Source organism: Oncorhynchus nerka, linkage group LG4, assembly GCF_034236695.1.
Source record: "Oncorhynchus nerka isolate Pitt River linkage group LG4, Oner_Uvic_2.0, whole genome shotgun sequence".
In the NCBI taxonomy this organism is placed as follows: Eukaryota; Metazoa; Chordata; class Actinopteri; order Salmoniformes; family Salmonidae; genus Oncorhynchus; species Oncorhynchus nerka.
Window position 1 is genome coordinate 53,531,493 of NC_088399.1, and position 21,264 is coordinate 53,552,756.

At 44.4% G+C, this 21,264-nt stretch overlaps 1 protein-coding gene across 7 annotated transcripts in view; it reads right to left on the bottom strand.

Moving 5' to 3' along the window:
• Nucleotides 1-21,264, bottom strand: part of LOC115127665 (CBP80/20-dependent translation initiation factor) — a 131,990-nt gene that overhangs the window by 77,377 nt on the left and 33,349 nt on the right. For all 7 annotated transcript variants that reach the window (XM_029657323.2, XM_029657308.2, XM_029657303.2 and 4 more), the window contains one exon: nucleotides 4,342-4,418. In XM_029657323.2, the coding sequence (XP_029513183.1) occupies nucleotides 4,342-4,418 (77 nt within the window). The remainder of the gene's footprint in view (nucleotides 1-4,341; nucleotides 4,419-21,264) is intronic.

The window sequence follows — 21,264 nt, forward strand, 5'->3', positions numbered from 1 at the left end:
AACACAAGGTGAACCTGTGTAATGATCGTGCTGTTTAAGCAGCTTCTTGATATGCCACACCTGTCAGGTGGATGGGTTATCTTGGCAAAGGGGAAATGCTCACTAACAGGGATGTCAACAAATTTGTTCAGTATAAACAACAAAAAACACTATCGCTATCGAAGTCATTCCAAATTGTAGGTTTTACAGAGCAAATTAAATGTGACCATACTATATCAATCATATACTGTATCAATGATGCTATATAGGCCTATACACATATTGAAAAGTATGTGGACACCACTTTAAATGAGTTGATTCAGCTATTTCAGCCACACCCGTTGCTATTTCAGCCACACCCGTTCAGCTATATATATATATTTTTTAATTTTACCTTTATTTTACTAGGCAAGTCAGTTAAGAACAAATTCTTATTTTCAATGACGGCCTAGGAACAGTGGGTTAACTGCCTGTTCAGGGGCAGAACGACAGATTTGTACCTTGTCAGCTCGGGGATTCGAACTTGCACCCTTTCGGTTACTAGTCCAACGCTCTCACCACTAGGCTACCCTGCCGCCCCTATTTCAGCCACACCCGAGCACACAGCCATGCAATCTCCATAGACACACATTGGCAGTATAATGTCCTTACTGAAGAGCTCAGTGACTTTCAACATGGCACTATCATAGGATGCCACCTTTCCAACAAGTCAGTTTGTCAGATTTCTGCCCTAGAACTGCCCCGGTCAACTGTAAGTGCTCTTATTGTAAAGTGGAAACACCTAGGATTAGCAACACAAACCCACAGAATGGAACCACAAAGTGCTGAAGTGCCTAGCGCGTGTATATATATAAAACAATATATATATATAAAACAATATATATATATATATATATATATATATATATATATATATATATATATATATATATATATATAAAGTCTGTCCTCGGTTGCAACACTCCCTACCGAGTTTTAAACTGCCTCTGGACGCAAGCACAATAACTGTCCGTCGGGAGCTTCGTGAAATGGGTTTCTATGGCCGAGCAGCCACACACAAGCCTAAGATCACCATGCGCAACGCCAAGCTTCGGCTGGAGTGATGTAAAGCCTGACACCATTGGACTCTGGAGCAGTGGAAACACGTTCTCTGGAGTGATTAATCACGCTTCGCTACCTGGCAGCCAGTCAAACGAATCTGGGTTTGGCGGGATGCCAGAAGAACGCTACCTGCCCAAATGCATAGTGCCAACGGTAAAGTAATAATGGTCTGGGGCTGTTTTTCATGGTTCCGGCAAAGCACCATAGTTCCAGTGAAGGGAAATATTAACTCTACAGCATACATTCTAGACATTCTAGAACGATTCTGTGCTTCCAACTTTGTGGCAACAGTTTGTGTAAGGCCCTTTCCTGTTTCAGCATGACAATGCCTCCTCGCACAAAGCAAAGTCCATACAGAAATGGTTTGCCGAGATTGGTATGGAAGAACTTGACTGGCCTGCACAGAGCCCTGACCTCAACACCATCGAACACCTTCGGGATGAATTGGAACGCAAACTGCGGGCCTAATCGCCCAACATCAGTGCCTGACCTCACTAATGCTCGTGGCTGAATGGAATCAAGATTCACAGATTTTGAGGTTACTATAACTACAGTATAAATGTATTCTTATGTAATCATGTAAAGCATGCATATTTAAGATAGGTCACCGCAGGTCTGTGGATATCTTCACAATTGCTGCAGGTACAGACCTACAGCAATTGATATCTTCACAATTGCTGCAATCACTTGCGCAGAATCTTGAACGGCATTGATCACTTGCACCATGTACTTTTAATGCAATCTCAACTACAATCCAGGTGATTTGGTTCTGCTATTAGATTAATCTGTTGTATACAGTAAATAAACAAAATATCATATTTGACATTGGAATTTGGTTGTGATTTTAGATTGTTGAAAATATAGTGATAACACATTGGAAATTCAACTAACTTTTGGCTGAGTGGGTAAATATAAGTTGTAATCTCATTGAGCAACGTCTCAACCAAATATTGCCCAATTATCCATGTTTAAATTACGTTGTGTGCCCAGTGGGTTCTGTCAGATCGTGTACAGAACGCTGAGTACACATCCATCACAGCGAGAGAGGGGGAGAGAGACAGAGGTGGGAGAGAGGGAGAGCAAGAGAGAGAGGGAGAGAAGAGAAAGTAAGAAAGTAAGAGATGAAAGTGAGGGGAGAAAAGTGATGAGGGGGAGTCAGGGTCAGAGAGAGGGTGAAAGAAGGAGAAGGGCAACAGACAAAAGGAGAGACAGAAAAGAGGTAGAGTGAGTAAATAGAGAGCGCCACCACAGGGAAAAGTCAGTAAGTCAGCTAGCGCCACCACAACACAACAGACATGTCCAAAATCTATAAAGTAATCTTTTCTAGGTACAGCTCTTTCTGTCCCACTCTCTGCTTCTCATTCCATCTCTTACAATGGTCAGGCTCCCGCCCAGAGAGGGAGGAGAGGACAACAGAAAATGACTGGAATGATTAAATGATGATACCTCTGTGTTCAGTCACTAGTACCTATACCCAGTCTCCCTCTCCGCCTCCCTCTCGCTCTGCATGCCTCTGAGCTTATTGCACTGCTCCCACTCACAAGGGTTAATAAGGATATGACACTTTAGTCTTCTTTCTCTTTTTTCTTCCTATATGGAGTGTACCGCTCCCTCTACCTATCCCGGGGGTGGAAAGCAACGCAAATAATAGCTGTGTTAATTTATGGAATGAATGGTGGAGCATTGCTTTAATAGCAGGACTGGCGTGGGACTGATGCATCTTTCACAATATGATTCACTGTCACACACACCGCTATTACCGCACGTTAGCTGGGACTGACGATGAGCTCTGTGAGGGGAGAAAGTGGCTCTGGCCCCGCCGTGAGAGAGATGCATTGTGGGTGTATTTCTAGAGACAGCAGGCAGAAGGAAGAATGTAATAGCTGAAAATGTAGAGAGGGACTATATAATTCCAGAAAAAGTAGTGAGTGAGAGAAAATAAAGGAAAAAGGGAGGAAATGAGGAGAGCGGTAGAGAGAACTGGGCCAGGCGTTGGATGTGTATGTGACCAGAAGTTTTGGGGCAGAGCAGGCTTGAGAGTGTGTGTTTGCGTGTGTGCATGAACACAAGTGTGTGGAAATACTTGGTTGGGGCGATGGGGCCCACCCCTTGGCTGAACCTCCATTCACTCCTGGCTCTGTGCTGCTCTGTGGTCGGGGCTGGAGCTGGCTGAGGGTAATTACAGTCCTGCTCTGAAAGCCACAGCACTGCAGCAAGTATGGTCCAGTATGCACATATGGTCCAGCATAGAGCAATAGAACTGCTATATGTTTTATTATTTACTCTCTGAAACTTCTAAATGTAATCATAGCCATTGGTTGTCATACTCCAACCCATACAACCATGCAATTGCAGTACCTTACTGACATAAAAGGCAAACCACACAAGAAACTGATCCTTCCTCCTGTAGCCAGAGGCAACATTATTTTCTCTCAGTAAATATTAACAATACAAAAACACAGCCAGCCCGGCAGCCAGCCAGGCAGGCAGGCCCCCAAGTCAAAGCCATTACCTGTGATATCTTCCAGCCAGTTTCTCTGTAGTATATACTAGTATACTGTGATCTGGCCTCAGCAACATTATAATCTAACCACAGCTATTTAACCACACAATCACTGTGAATCAATTATCTACCACTGGTTTTAAAATAGTATAAAGAAAGAAAGGAATAAATAGAAGAGAATATAAAATAAGTTAACATTTCACTCTCTGGCTCAACTTTCCTCCTTTCAGTCAGAGACGCAAATATTTTCTTTCTCAGTTGTTTCTTAGCAACCGGGGAGAACTTTCCAATGACGTCATGCGGAAACATTTTCAGAAGATTAAACTACGATTAAACTAATTTCATTGAGTTAAGGAACGTTGAACGCTGCAGTGAGCAAAAGAACTGAGAGACAGAGGTTCATATCAACAGTCAAGTGTGATTGGAGATGACAGTGTCTGGATCCCAAATGGCACCCTATTCCCTATAGTGGGCCTATAGGGCTCTGGTCAAAAGTAGTGCACTATAAAAAGGCAATAGGATGCCATTTAGGACACACCCAGTATCATTACACAGACCAGATACGTGAAGAAATTTGTAAAAAAAAAAATAATAATAATCTGCCTTTTCTGTCTGCGTGTAAGTGAGTCTGGGGCCAGGAGCATTCCTGCTTTGACTGGAGAGAAGAGTTAAGGGTTCTGGCCTGGCCTAGTGTTTCATCAGCGTTGCAACAACGTTCCAGGAGGGGAGAAAGTGTGTGTGTGTGGCTGTGTGCTTACCGTCGGTCGTTCCTCCTGCGACGGAAAAGCTTTTTGGTTTGGGCAATCTCAGCTTCGTTAGGCAGGGGCGGGAAACCCTGCAGAGCGAGAGAGAGGGAGAGACATAGCAAACACTTTCATCTAAAGCGAGTTACAGTGTGTGCATAGATTATATGGTCATTGTATGCACAAACTGAATTCCTGAGTGATCTTTTCTTTAGCCCACATGCATACTGTACATAAAGGGTTGTCGTTAGATGGTATTACAGCTACGGATGGAAGTGACGCACAAATCGTCGTCATTTTTGTGTCTTTTCTCCCAAGACAGAGAGGAATCCAGCACCCCTCCCTCCAACAGTTCAGTCTACGCCCATGCAGGCATTGAGCGACGCATGGAACCCACCGCAAATTATAGGTCCACCTCACAACCTCCAATAAGGAAGGAAGGAAGGCAGAGCCACACAGCCAATGCAGAGCTCCTCTCCTCTCATACCTTTAACTTCTCACAGGAATGTTGGCAGCCTACAATTTCCCCAGACAAACTCTGAAAGAGGGGAGAAGGTGGGGGGGGGGGGCACTTAGAAGCAGCGGGGAACCGGCTCCAAGTCAAGACAGCTATATTCCATATGTTGTGTGTGTCGGTGGATGTGTGTGTTGGAGTGTGTGTGCAATAATAATAATTTGGTGGGTGCTAATATTTGGCCTATTATTTGTACAATTTGGAATTGGTAGTGTGTTTTTTGTTGTTGTTGCATAAACCCAACTCTCCCCGAGTCACCCTCGGGGAGTGGGGTCACGGCAGGGGTCAGCCATTATCAACAGTGACCGTGGCGCAATCAGGGTTAAGCACTTTGCTTAAGGGCACAGACAGATTTTCACATTGTCGGCTTGGGGACTCGAACTAGCGACCTTTCAGTCACTGGCCCAACGTGCCACCCCTGTGTGTGTGCTCTAAAAGCACAACTTCATCACTTAAATATAGTGGTTTGGTTGTTTTCAGTCAAAACTGGTTTGTCTGGGATGGAAACAGTGTCTGGTGTTGTCATGGTTGCATATGGTCAACTACAAGTTTGAGGAGGAGGATGACTGGGGGAAGGGTGTTCAAATGTGTTTGTGTGTTTGCGCGTTAAAGTGTTGAAAAGTGTTGTTAAAGTGTTTGTGCAGTTTGTGTGCGTAATGTGTGTAACAAGATGTGTTGTACATTTCTGGGTGGGGTGGATTCGTATTTTCTGTTTGACATGTAGTGTGTGTGTCTACAACTTCTCTCTATTCTGCCCCTCTGTGGTGACGTGGTATGGCAGTGTGTGGCTCCAGTCCAGGTTCCAACCCTGTTATCTCCCGATCAGCAGTGTCTGCACAGGAAGCAGTGGAAACGCCCACTCTTGGGCAGACACCCTCACTCTAAACCCCCACAGCCCCGCACTTTAATTGCACTTCAGTCAACAGAAATCAGGCGTTCCGCAGAGCCAGCCAGGGTAGGGAAGAGCCAGGCACAACCCATACCTCCAACCCTCCTAACACTAACCCATCCCCAACCCTTAATCTCATAAGAAACCACATCCAATAGGCTATGTAGCTAGCTGCACATGATGATATTGTACGATTATCAGACCCCTTGACTGTTTCCACATTGTTAAGTTACAGCCTTATTCTAAAAATGGATTAAATCATGTTGTTTTCTCCCTCTTCAATCTACACACAATATATACCCCATAATGACAAAGTGAAAACATATTTTTAGATTTTTAGGGTAAATTAATAAAAATATTAAAAAATACCAGAAATATCTTGCCATGAGACTCGAAATTGAGCTCAAGTGCATCCTGTTTCCATTGATAATCCTTGAGATGTTTATAAGGTCCACAGTTGACAGTGCATGTCAGAGCAAAATCCAAGCCATGAGGTCGAAGGAATTGTCCGTAGAGCTCCGAAACAGGATTGTGCCGAGGCACAGATCTGGGGAAAGGTACCCAAAAAAAGTATGCAGCATTGAAGGTCACAAGATTCTCTGGTTTAATGAAACCAAGATCGAACCCTTTGGCCTGAATGCCAAGCGTCACGTCTGGAGGAAACCTGACACCATCCCTAAAGTGAAGCATGGTGGTGGAAGCATCATGCGGTGTGGATGTTTTTCAGTGGCAGGGACTGGGAGACTAGTCTGGATTGAGGCAAAGATGAAGGGAACAAAGTACACAGACATCCTTGATGAAAACCTGCTCCAGAGCGCTTAGGACCTCAGACTGGGGCGAAAGTTCACTTTCCAACAGGACAACAACCCTAAACACACAGCCAAAATTTCACAGGAGTGGCTTCGGGACAAGTGTCAATGTCCTTGAGTGGCCCAGACAGGCCCGGACTTGAACCCGATCGAACATCTCTAGAGAGACCTGAAAATAGCTGTGCGGCAACGCTCCTCATTCAACCTGGCAGAGCTTGAAAGGATCTGCAGAGAGGAATGGGAGAAAATCCCCAAATAAAGATGTGCCAAGCTTGTAGCGTCACACCCAAGAAGACTTGAGGCTGTAATCTCTGCCAAAGGTGCTTCAACAAAGTACTGAGTAAAGAGTCTGAATAATTAAGTAAATGTAATAGTTCAGTTGTATTTATTTTTGCTTCGTCATCATGGGCTCTCGTGTGTAGCAATAACAAGGCTATATACAGGGGGTACAGGTACCGAGTCAATGTGGGGTTAGTCGAGGTCATTTGTTCATGTAGGTGGGGGTAAAGTGACTATGCATAGATAAAAACAGTGAGTAGTAGCAGTGTAAAAAAAGGGAGGGGGGGTTTAAACATAAATAGTCTGGGTGGCCATTTGATTAATCATTCAGCAGTCTTATGGCTTGCGGGTAGAAGACATTAAGGAGCCTTTTGGTCCTAGACTTGGCGCTCCGGTATCGCTTGCCGTGGGGAAGCAGAGAAAACAGTCCATGACTTGGGGGACTGGAGTCTTAGGGAATTTTAGGCCTTCCTCTGACACACCTAGTATATAGAGGTCCTGGACGGCCGGAACCTTGGCCCCCGTGATGTACTGGGACGTACGCACTACCCTCTGTAGCGCCTTACAGTCAGATGCCGAGAAGTTGCCATACCAGGCGGTGATGCAACCGGTCAGGATGCTCTCGATGGTGCAGCTGTAGAACCTTTTGAGGATCTTTTCAGTCTACTGAGAGGGAAAATGTGTTGTTGTGCCCTCTTCACAACTGTCTTGGTGTGTTTGGACCATGATAGTTCATTGGTGATGTGGACACCAAGGAACTTGAAACTCTCGAACCCGCTCCACTACAGCCCTGTCGATGATAATGGGGGCTTGTTCGGCCCGCCTTTTCCTCTAGTCCATGATCAGCTTCTTTGTCTTGCTCACATTGAGGGAGAGGTTGTTGTCCTGGCACCTCACTATAGGCTGTCTCATTGTTGCCGGTAATCAGGCCTACCACTCGTCAGCAAACTCAATGATGGTGTTGGAGTCGTGTTTGTTACCTACCCTTACCACCTGGGGGCGGTCAGTCAGGAAGTCCAGGATCCAGTTGCATAGGGAGGTGTTTAGTCCCAGGGTCCTTAGCTTAGTGGGCACAATGGTGTTGAACGCTGAGTCAATGAACAGCATTCTCACATAAGTGTTCCTTTTGTCCAGGTGGGAAAGAGCAGTCTGGAGTGCAATTGAGATTGTGCCGTCTGTGGATCTGTTGGGGCGGTATGCAAATTGGAGTGGGTCTAGGGTATCTGGGATAATGCTGTTGATGTGAGCCATGACCAGCCTTTCAAAGCACTTCATGGCTCCCGACGTGAGTGTTACGGGGCAGTACTCATTTAGGCAGTTTACCTTCGCTTCCTTGGGCATAGGGACTATAGTGGTCAGCTTGAAACATGTAGGTATTACAGACTCTGTCAGGGTCTGCTCAGTTGTGCACCGGGGTCTCCCACTCCTCTTTCTATTCTGGATAGAGCCAGGTTGAGCTGTTCTGTGAAGGGAGTAGTACACAGCTTTGTACCAGACCTTCAGTTTCCTGGCAATTTCTCACATGGAATAGCCCTCATTTCTCAGAACAAGAATAGACTGCCGAGTTTCAGAAGAAAGTACTTTGTTTCTGGCCATGTTGAGCCTGTAATCAAATCCACAAATGTTGATGCTCCAGATACGCAACTAGTCTAAAGGCCAGTTGTATTGCTTCTTTAATCAGAACAACAGTTTTCAGCTGTGCTAACATAATTGCAAAAGGGGTTTTATAATGATCAATTAGCCTTTCAAATTATCAACTTGGATTAGCTAACACAACGTGCCATCGGAACACAGGAGTGATGGTTGCTGTTCATGGGCCTCTGTACACCGATGTAGATATTCAATTTTTTTTTAAATCTGCCGTTTCTTGCTACAATAGTCATTTACAACATAAACAATGTCTACACTGTATTTCTGATCAATGTTATGTTATTTTAATGGACAAAAAAGCTTTTCTATCAAAAACAAGGACATTTCTTAGTGAACTCAAACTTTTGAACGGTAGTGTATGTTCAAATATTAGTGTTTGCTTCAGCCTGCCTGAAGTGCCTGATGGGCCAGGTTTTCATACTATTCTGAGACTATTCTATTGGATCCATTGCACCAGGCAAGCTCGATCAAACCCAGTTAAATTTTCTGAAATTATTTCAAATAGTATTTGAACACTGGTCTGTTCAGACGTAGCTCATTCAGAAGAAGTGAAACTTTCCAGAGCCCAGACCGCAGGAGGGTGGGGTTCCTTCCCAGTCAGTCTCCTACCCAGAGTCCCCAAGCCAGGCCAGCAGTATGAATCCCCAGAGCAATAAGAGGATCATACCTGGCTTAACAGAGACACGCACACAGCACTGAGCCATTCACTTACACTGCAACACCTTCATAACTCGACTTTAGGTTACACATTTCAGACATAGTCTGGGAGAAGTTAACCAAAGAAATTAATGTTGCTGTTCTTTCGAATTTACTTTTTTCCCCCTCTATCAAGTTTTCTTCCTCTGTCTAACTAAGCTGCTGTGGTGGTGCTGGGCTCTGATTGGAGGCTGATTGGATACAGATGTGTGCGGAGGCTGGAGGCAGGGGAAGGCCTTTGTAGTGTGGCATGGTGGTTATACGAGCCTGAGACACACAGCAGAGAACCACAGGAACAGAGGCCCAGCCCCAAGCAGCTAGCCCCGGCCAGAGAGTCTTGCCCCGGGGAGTAAGGCAGGAGTTAAAAGTTCATTTTTGGAATTTCTGGGGTGGTCAAGATGAAGGGACACACAAAGAGAGAGTCTTGCTAGCCCACACTCCTGAGTCTACACAGAACTGGTTTTGCAACAATACCAGACAGCCAACACAACCATCTAGTTTAAAAAAGATTATTGAGTATCCCTGATCCCAGGTCAGTTAGAGGTGTACACAAGTTCATTCTGGTGGGTAAGCAGAGGAGATACCAGTGTAGTTATCCTTCTACGGAAAATAAACACTGATTAGTGCCAGTAATATGAATTCATAATAAGTCTGCTTCATTCAGCATTTAACTGGTTAACTTCAGAGAACGCTCTGATCCAGGGGGACAGATAAAAGATGGGGAAAGGCCTAGGAGGAGAAAAAGTGGGAGGGAGAGAAGCAGAGTTGCATGTTTAGCTACTGTTGTTTTCCTGTAGGATATCATTAGCTGTAATCCTGCTTCCAAATGGTTACCAGATGACTATCTGAACTCCAGTATACTTACAGTCATCAAAGCCTAAGAAAAAATGCAAATATTTAGAGAAACGTTAGCAAGGGAGATTTGGGGTTTGCATGGGAATCTGCTGTGAATCATTCAATCATAACTTAGATTTTGAAGTGCTGTAAACAAATAAAAAGCCCATATTAAATATGCAAACTCAGACATGGACATCAAGACTATTGTCTTCAGACCGTGTCCTGTCTGTACTCCTTAAGCGTCTTTTAGACTATGCCGATTGCATTTGGGTGTCTTTCATCAGTGCAGACAGAGGACCAGACTGATCAAAGAGGTGTGTCCTCAGCACGTCCCCTTCCCCAGCCAGGCAGTATGACCTTTAACCTAGCAGCAGACATAGGGAAGGAGCCTTGGAGGGCTCTGTGGACGTGACGACGGGCCACGGGCTTGTGTGTGTAGTATAGAAACATCACCAGGTAGCGCACGTACAGCACCACATTCCAGGGGCTGGGGTTCAGGGGTCAAGAAGGGCTCCAACCTCAGACAGTAACAAACATTCAGAACATTGAATGTATAACCTCATGATTATCCATGACTATGACGACTGTTGTGGAAGAGAAGCCATAACAAGTCATATGCCACAGAGAGCAAGAAAGTCTGTTATAACACAGTTGATGGAATGGAAGTCAGTCTGGTTGAGGTGACTTCCTCTAACCCCTTACTGGGTAATTATCCTGCTAGATTAAGCTTCATTCACAAAGCCTACACTCCATTGTTCAATCTCTGCTTATTTATGCTTGTTTGGCCTCCCTACAAAAGCAATAAATTAAGGAGAAAAATTGACTCTCAATGCCATTACAGCATGTATTATTTCTAGACCATGAACTTTCTTTTTGCCGCCTTGCGGTGAAAAATGTGATACGGATATGCCTTCCTCTCTGGACAGGAAGGAAAAAAACATTAAAAACATTTCTTTTTAAACCCATGTTGCTTCTTAAAGCTGAGATCCGCGATAGGCGCAACAGCCATGTTTTGGGCCATGTTTTCCTCAGCACAAACACAGTGTCTTTAATTGTTATTGGGGACAACTGGAACTGATTGACGACCATGTCTGACACATGGGAATTTGTCCATAGAGTGCAGAGAGCAAGGAGGGAGAGGGGGAGAAAAGAAGAGAGCGAAAGAGGGGGGAGAGAAAGAGTGAGAGAGTGACAGAGCGAGATAGAGATTCTTAGCCACAGCCACTGGAAAGAGAGCTGCTACTGGGAGGGAGGAAGGGGATCAGAGTCAGGGCCGTCTGTTAACAGACCTTCTGAAAATATTTTTTTTTACTGTGTGTGAGAGAGAGTGTTGCAGCAGCCAGCCAAGGAGCTATATTCCATGTGCTGCTGCATTTTGTACCTCAGGCGGCAGCCATTTTGTAATCTATCTTTGCACTTTCCTCTTCAGGGGACCTATAATCAATTACAAAGGAGACTGAGGGGAATATGTGAATTATAAAACATTATCTTGCAATTACTGCCCTGTCCTTTATGTCTGCATTAAATTACTGTTGTTCAATGAGAAATAATGACATATTCCAACACTGTAAATACAATGTATGATATCCTAACAAAAATGAAGTCATACACTACTGGTCATTCAAGGGTGTTTCTTCTTCTTATTTTTTTTACTATTTTCTACATTATAGAATAATAGTGAAGACATCAAAACAAAACTCAGCAAAAAAAAAAAAAAAAGAAACGTCCTCTCACTGTCAACTGCGTTTATTTTCAGAAAACTTAATATATGTATGAACATAACAAGATTCAACAACTAAGACATAAACTGAACAAGTTCCACAGACATGTGACTAACAGAAATAGAATAATGTGTCCCTGAACCAAGGGGGGTTCAAAATAAAAAGTCAGTATCTGGTGTGGCCACCAGCTGCATTAAGTACTGCAGTGCATATCCTCCTCATGGACTGCAACAGATTTGCACAGTTCTAGCTGTGAGAGGTTACCCCACTCTTCCTCCAAGGCATCCTCCGATCCAACAGGTCCAAGAGGTGCTCAATGGGATTGAGAGCCGGGCTCTTCGCTTGCCATGGTAGAACACTGACATTCCTGTCAGATGTGTCTGTTACTTGAACTCCGAAGCATTTATTTGGGCTGCAATTTCTTAGGCTGGTAACTAATGAACTTATCCTCTGCAGCAGAGGTAACTCTCGGTCTTCCATTCCTGTGGCGGTCCTCATGAGAGCCAGTTTCAACATAGCACTTGATGGTTTTTGCGACTGCAAAAATGTTCTGTATTAACTGACCTTCGTGTCTTAAAGTAATGATGGACTGTCGTTTCTCTGATTATTTGAGCTGTTCTTGCCATAATATGGACATGGTCTTTTACCAAATAGGGTTATCTTCTGTATACCCCCCTACCTTGTCAGAACACAACTGATTGGCTCAAACGCATTAAGGAAAGAAATTCCACAAATTAACTTTTAACAAGGCACACCAGTTAATTGAAACGCATTCCAGGTGACTACCTCATGAAGCTGGTTGAGAGAATGCCAAGAGTGTGCAAAGCTGTCATCAAGGAAAAGGGTGGCTACTTTGAAGAATATAAAATATAAAATATATTTTGATTTGTTTAACACTGGTTACTACATGATTCCATATGTGTTATTTCATAGTTTTGATGTCTTCACTATTATTCTACAATGTAGAAAATAGTAAAAATACAGAAAAACCCTTGAATGAGTAGGTGTTCTAAAAACATTTAGACCAGTAGTGTAAATAAATGATTGTTCAAACGACTGACACATGTAATGAAAATATGCATAGGGATTGTCAACACAAAAGGGAAAGTGAAAGAAACCAGCTCTTTAACAATTTTTTTTTCAGGGCTTTGGGCTAAAAAGGCATAGAGGCAAACAAGCTTTGTTACTACAGCACTGTGACTATTCCTTTTTTTATGCGTTTTGAGATTAGGTCTGCGATCCAAATGGCACCTTTTCCTTTATAGTGCACTACTTTTGACCTGGGCTCTGGCCAAAAGTAGTGCACTATATAGGGAATAGGGTGACATCCCTCCCAGTTTGGTAATCTTATTCTATGACTTATATCTCACTGCCTCAACACTACCCCCTCCCTGGTCCTGAACTCCACACATGGCATGTGTACAGTTGGACCATGTTGCTTGTAACCACAGTGCTGACGCTAACAGAACTACTTTTCATCACTGCCTGCCACGGTGAGTTCCTCAGCTCTGAGGGCATCGCTTGTTTACATATCTCTCCTCTCTACCCAGGCCAGGCCCAAATCTTACACATTCCCCCCTCATCTTTCCCAAGCCATTGTAAGGCCAAAGTATTGAAATGCAAAACTGCCAAGAAGTCATTCATATTGGCTAAAAATAGGTCACAGATCCTTTAACTTCTCTAGGATAGGGGGCAACATTTGGAATTTTGGATGAAAGGCATGCCCAAATTCAACTGCCTGCTACATCCCCAGAAGATAAGATATTCATATTATTAGTAGATTTGGATAGAAAACACTGAAGTTTCTAAAACTGTTTGAATCATGTCTGTGAGTATAACAGAACTTATGTAGCAGGTGAAACCCAGAGGACAAACCATTCAGATGTGTTTTTTTTAGGTCACTCTCTTTTCAATGGGTTTTCATTGGGAATTCATTGGCAGTTCCTACCACTTCCACTGGATGTCACCAGTCATTAGAAATTGGTTGAGGTTTTTCCTTTGTGTAATGAAGAAGTAGCCCTGTTCAAAACGAGGGTCACTTCATGTGTACTGTTTGATAGAGGCGCTTGACCAGAAAGCTAGCATCAGTTTGTTTTCTTCCTGTATTGAACACAGATCATCCAGTCTTCAATTTTATCGATTATTTTCTTTTTAAAAAATACCTAAAGTTGGATTACAAAAGTAGTTTGAAATGTTTTGGCAAAGTTTACAGATCAAACACGCCAAATAAATTGACATTTTGGATATATATGGACGGAATTAATCTAACAAAAGGACCATTTGTGATGTTTATGGGACATAATGGAGTGCCAACAAAAGAAGCTAGTCAAAGGTAAGGAATGATTTATATTTTTATTTCTGAGTTTTGTGTCGCGCCTGCAGGGTTGAAATATGCTTTCTCTCTTTGTATACAGAGGTGCTACCCTCAGATAATAGCATCGTTTGCTTTCGCCGAAAAGCCTTTTTGAAATCTGACATGCTGGCTGGATTCACAACACGTGTAGCTTTAATTTGGTATCTTACATGTGTGATTTCATGAAAGTTGAAAGATTTTTATAGTAATTTATTTGAATTTGGCGCTCTGCATTTTCACTGGCTATTGGCCAGCTAGTGTCCCACATATCCCAGAGAGGTTAATTTATTTTGTCACATGAAGTGTACACTACACTATTACAGATACTTTTATGCTTGTCTTGCCCATTTCAAACCCGCGCTAGTCTTTCATGTGTAATGCATGTGGAACTAGCACTGTAACTTGACACATCACTAAAGTGAATGGCCCATGTTATCCAACTGGTGCTAGCCAACTGGAATCCTCCACACAGGCAGCACAGAGCTACACAGGGTCCTGTACTCTACGGACGTTCCTTCTCAGAATCCGACGGTCCAAGTTTGCTCTCTGACCTCACATTATTTCATTAAGTGAGGTATTCCGGAGCTGAGAAAGCAGGCAGGCGAATGGAAGCGTACAAGGGAAAGAGAAGCGTCGTCGCTCAAACCAAACAGGAAGCGCTGTGGAATGTCTTTCCACCACAGGCCAAGCAAGTCCTCCAATAGGCTACCTGCTCTCTGTGTCACAGTCCAAACCCTGGATCAACTGGGGGAGTGGGTGCACACATACAGACGCACAGACACACAGGGATGCACAGACACAGACACACACACACACATTATACCCGTACAACCTCAATGTGTGCGTGATTGTGTGTGGGCAGTGAAGGGATTACAATGCCTCAGGTATAAAAACCAGACTCTGGCCACCTCAAAGACCCCCCAAAATATGACAGTTTTGCAAAACAGCCACCACCTAGCAACACCAGCTAAGTTCTACTTTTACTCATGATCCCGCAAATAACAACTGACCACAGAACTTGAGATGGGTGAGAAAATGAGGTATGCTTAGAACTGGTGGAATAATCAAGCATTACAACACACCAGTAAGAGTCATTATTTTCTGAAAGCATGGATCCAAAGCCCTGCAACACAGCCAGCCAATCACCTCTCCAATCAGCACTAGTAGGTCTCATCAGATAGACCTGCTGGATGGATGAGTCAGAAATAAGGATAACATAAAAATGTGAAATCTAAAAATCCACTGCCTCATCTCTCCTAGAGGGATATTACATTTCTATACATAACATTGTCTGTCCTGATTCCTTTCCAAAAGGGCTGTTATAAAAATTCAACTCTGGAGTCAGGACTGAGAAACATCTAATGGCTTATTATTCTCAGGCTCTAGTCTAATTGCTTATTATTCTGTCTTCAGGCTCTAGTCTAGTCTAATGGCTTATTATTCCCAGGTTTGAGTGTTCAGTATCTAGTCTAGTAGTCTAAAGTCTTATTATTCAGGATCTAGTTTAGTCGAATGGCTTATTATTCACAGGCAGGGAACCTATGTTCTCCATCTTTGTTATCTGGCCAATGGTCACTGGATGCATAAGAAGCCATTATGAGTGGAGCAGCCAGACTAGTGTCAGGCAGCGATCCGTGGATTAAAGACAATGGGGAGAGAGAGACTGCTGGAGGATTGATACTTTTGTAGAGGGAGTCGAGCAGTGCTTTGTTTTGCTGTTCTTCAGTTCAGTCAGTCAGACCGGGATCAGGCTGTCGTCACAATGAGAGGCTGTAAGATAACCCCCACCATACCCCAGTCCCCGCAACATACAAAGTGTTGGTCCCATGTTTCATGAGCTGAAATAAAAGATCACAGAACTGTTCCATACGCACAAAACCCTTATTTCTCTCAAATGTGCACACATATCTCCATCTCTGTTAGTGAGAATTTCTCCTTTGCCAAGATAATCCTTTCAACTGACAGGTGTGGCATATCAAAAAGCTGAATAAACAGCATGATTATTACACTAGTGCACCTTGTGCTGGGGACAAAAGGCCACACTAAAATGTGCAGATTTGTCACACAATGCCACAGATGACTCAAGTTGTGACGGAGCATGCAATTGACATGTTGACTGCATTCAAAGGCCACCGGAACTGTTGCCAAATAGAGAAATGAACATTAAACTACCATAAGCCACCACCAATGTCATTTTCCGGCTTCTTTACCTGTGGGATTGTCTGAGTCCAACCACCCGGACAGCTGATGAAACTGAGGAGTATTTCTGTCTGTAATAAAGCTCTTTGTGGGGAAAAACTCATTCTGATTGGCTGGGCCTGGCTCCCAAGTAGGTAAGCATATGCCCTCCCAGGCTGCACCAGATTAGGGCCTAATTTATTTATTTAAATTGACTGAATTCCTTATATGAACTGTAACTCAGTAAAATTGTTACATTTATATTTCTGTTCAGTATACATTAACAAATAGTTATGGTTAACATGAATTATTTTGTGGTATCTAGTTGGTAGTTACAGTCTTGTAAGTTGGTAGTTACTGCAACTCCCATACGGACTCGGGAGAGGCAAAAGTCGAGAGCCATGCGTCCTACGAAACACGACCCAACCAAGCCACACTGCTTCTTGACACAATGCCCGCTTAACCCGGAAGCCAGCCACACCAATGAGTCGGCGGAAATACCGCAGAACTGGCGACCGTATCAGCGTGCATGCGCTAGAGCGCGATGGGACAAGGGCATCTCGCCGGCCAAACCCTCCGGTATACGTGGACGACGCTTGGCCAATTGTGCCCCATGGGACTCCCGGTCGCAGCCGGACAGAGCTTAGACTCTAACCAGGATCTCTAGTAGCACAGCTAGCAACTTCGATGCAGTGCACCACTTGGGAGGCCCCATATAAATCAGTTTTAACTAATAGTTATAACTAAAACACTTGAATTCTATTAATGGATGATGTTTAATGATTGATTAAATTGTATTGTGTTGTTGGATATCTTATTGATCAGCCTGGGAGGCAGAGAGAGAGAACAAGACACTGCCTAATGGGCCCATATCTGACTGGCATATAATCACAGAGACACACCGTATAGTCTGGTCGTCTGGTTTGGCAGGGGCACAGAGGGGCCTCTAGCGGGTGGTCGGGTGTGGCCCACACAGACACTATGTTTACCTCTACCATCCACCCGTCAAGTCCTTCTCTCCTCCTCTCTCTTTCTTTCTTTCCACTCCGTGTCCCATCCCATCCACGCAGCTCATCTAGTCTCCCTCCATTCCTCCCATCTCTCTCTCTCTCTCTCATCTCAAATCAGGCCAGTGTGGTTTGTCTGGTTTCCAGTCTTATAAATACAGGGGAAGGAGGATGACCCAAAATGGGGATCGGGGAGCCATGGCGTGCAGGATATGCAGAGTGTGTCCCAAATGGCAAACTATTCCCTTTAGTGCACTACTTCTGACCAGGCTCCATAGGGCTCGGGTCAAATGTAGTGCAGTATAAAGGGAATAGGGTGCCCTTTGGGACACAGCCCAGGCCTAGCTCCCACTCCCACAGGGGAGGTACCTCCAACAGCCACTGACTGACTAACTATTATGATGCAATTGTCCTCGGTCTGGCCAACCAATAAGATGCTCAGGATCAGACCACCAGAGGTGATGATTATGGAGTGGAAAGTGGTGATACTCAAAGTCCCAGATGTCTTACATTCATTCATGAACTTGTATGCATTGTTAAATGTCAAAGAATATTGGTGTATATAATATTGAGGTTTGGAGTATAAAGACATAATAAATAAAGGACTAATAAATGAATCCATTCACACACAAAAATGGCAGCGGGGAAAACAACAGTGATTGAGTTTGAGTGCCAAATACATTGTGTGTGTGTGTCTGTATACACATCTCCTCCAGAGCCAGTTCCCTGATCCCTAAAAGCAGTTCTTCTGTGGTCGGTCACTGGGAGCAGAGCGGAGGCTCTCTGCTCTCCCTCTCTGACAGACAATGGCAGGAAAAGGGAGTAGGACGGGGCTGCTCGCCGCACTGACCTCCACATTGTTCTACTGTGGACGTGAAGGAGGACAAGAATGGAGGAGGGAGCAGACCCAGGCAGGCCTGTGTTACATACCGACCCCAGTTAGAGTCATGAGTGCTAGCTGGCTGGCTGCACCGAAGACTCCTGCTCCGGTGCACGTAGACCGGGGGGGCCAGCCAGTCTGAGGAGACGTCTTTGGTCTGGCCCTCTGGTCGCTTTGTTCAGCAGGAAGGAGACGGAGCGGATGTGTCCTCAGTAATTCTGTGGGCCCAGCTCGGCCACCCCCGGTCAGCCCGCCAGGCCCCTACTGACTGGCTCAGTACCAAAGCACCACCAGAAAGAGAATGTGCAGGAGGGTAAGCCTCAGCCTGGTCACAGATTAGTTTGTGTGGTCTTGTCAACTCCTATGGTCATTGACATGACAATGACCATAGGAAGTGGCAAAACAGGAAAAAAGTGATCTGGGACAAGGCGATCAGCCTTCCTCCCTCCTGGGAAAACAACCAGCTCCACTGAGACAGAGGCAGAAGACAGGGGAGGAAACCTACAGTTAATCTACTATAATCTACTATAAACTCACACTGCATCTCAGTGCAAGAGGCGTCACTGTAGTCCCTGGTTCGAATCCAGGCTGCATCACATCCGGGCGTGATTGGGAGTCCCATAGGGCGGCGCACAATTGGGCCAGCGCCGTCCAGGTTTGGCCAGGGTAGGCCGCCATTGTAAATAAGAATTTGTTCTTAAAGTGACCTGCCTAGTTAAATAAAGGTTAAATAAAAAATATTAAAAAATCACCCTGATGTTGACCAACATTTAGTTTAGTCTTCTTCAGGGGTCAGCCAATTTCCACCAGGCTTGGGTTGATAAGACCATTGAGAGTTAATGAATGAGAACAAATGGAGCGATGGACATGAGCGCACACAGGACATAAGCACAAGCACGCTTCCACGCAAGTACACGGAAACAGACAAGCCGGCTCTAATGTCAATGCAAAAACAGAGCCCTTTAAGCCATAGGAAAAGAGAGAATATGATCAAATGCGAGTAATACCCATTGAAATCAAAATGGTGCCGGAGGACTTCTGCACACAAGTCGCAGTCGCACAAACAAGCAGGGTTCATACACTGACAAATTTCCATGACTTTTAACCAAATTTCCATGACCAATAATTTGTGGCGTCTATTATGCGTACACGAAAAAGCAAGCATAAATGTGGTCTCTGATCCCACGTATCATCTCCTGGTGTTGCGCCCTTCAGAAAGTCACTTAACGACCTACAAAGTTGAACAGCAGCATTGTTAGGGTACCGTACAAAACACATGGTCAACACTCCATCCGGAAAGCTAATTGGTGTGCAGTGCAGGCTTTTGATCCAGCCTTGCTCAAACACACCCAAGTCAGCTGATCAAGATCCTGCTGATCAGATTATTTTTTTTAGAATGTGGTGTGTTGTATTTCTCATTTCCTAATATTCAGTGCTTGAGACATTGTTTACACCCAAAATATGTAGCACCTGTCCCGTTCACCTTCTGCACGTCGGCCATTTGAGTTTATTTTATCGAGTGCCAGCAGAATGTTTTTAGGACATACCGATGACATTAACACATGCTAATAATAGCTAAATAGTCGGAGAGCGAAATATCTAGCCAGGATACTAGCTATTTAGTTAAGAGTCGGTTGTCTATCATTATTTTATAGGCTACCTGTTGCTGTAATGTCTCCCTTGCTCTCCGTCACCAGCTGCCCATTCGCATTGGCACACATACTATATGCAGGTGATGCACATACAGTACACACGGAGACATGCTCTGAAGGATCATTCTGATCATGGCTGATATGTAGGTTTTTTACATGATTGCCACAATATTTATAGCGTTTGCCTCAAATTAATTACATGAACCAATTTTTAAACACATTTCCATGACTTTTCTGATTGTATAATTTTTTCGAGGCCTGGAATACACAATTTCCAAATTGCCATGATTTTCCCCCAGGATTTATGACCGAACGAATCCTGAACAGGGCAACTAGATGTTGTTAGGGTACTATTTTTTTTAAACATATTTACAGACACAATCATCTGTCCTACCCAGTACCACACACACACACACACACACACACACACACAGTTTCATTTCACAGACAGACCCAGGCATGACAACACATCACACCAAATTCAGTTGTGTGGATGGATTGTGTTGTTGACATGCATGCTCAGAATGCCCCAGAGCACCCAGATGTATAGGCCTGTCACAATAACACATATCCTGTTGACATCAGCCGCCAAAAGCACACATAGTTGTGTATGTCACAACAGCACGTCTTCTGTTGACATCATCTGCCCAATGACTGAGCTGTCCATCTGTCTGTCACTATAAACTATGGGAACATGAGAGGGGTCCCTGCCATGCCCTGCTCTTAAAGCTGACCTGATGTAAACCATCTCTGCTAGGGTAAGGGTGGGTGGGACCACATGACACACACCCACTCCCAGTGTAAACTATGTCAGGAGCAGGAATGAGGAGCAGGAAAGGGCTTGACTCATCTTTAATGAAGCATGTCTCACTCCAGCCCCAGGGATTCATCCAGCAAGAATCTAACCTGTCTACAGTGTCATCGTAACACAGGCGCTAGGGTCGGGAGGGGTGTGTGTGTGTGGAGCAATCAGCTGCATTCCAGGGAAGCTAGCAGGGCTCCCGAGGGACATGTCTTGCAGAGATGTTCTCCCTCTCACCCCTCTTCTCTCGGAAGTGACTGAGGAAGTGGTGGAGGAGAGGGGGGGTTGTGGGTTACGTATTCTCTTGGCCCAGACTACCCCCCTAGAGTCTAAAGGGTGAAGACTGTGGAAGTGGTAGGTCACTGTTGACTAACCGGTCTAGTCAGTGTTACATTAACACACAGAGTTCTGTCTGCACAGAGTGTCCCTGTTCCCCATTGCATTGCACTGCACTCAGGGCCAGTTTCAGACATTATGCCTACATCAGGGTTGTGTTTAGTAGGGCACTCGGAAGCAAAAACTGAGTGTTGCTATTGGATGATGTCAGGTAGTACCTCACTCATCTGAAAGCCCATACATCCCTCCCATTGATCCTCTTCCATGGGATAAACATGACAATGATGATGCTGGTCCATTCCATTACTACTTAGAACTGTAGGTGTCTGTAGCCT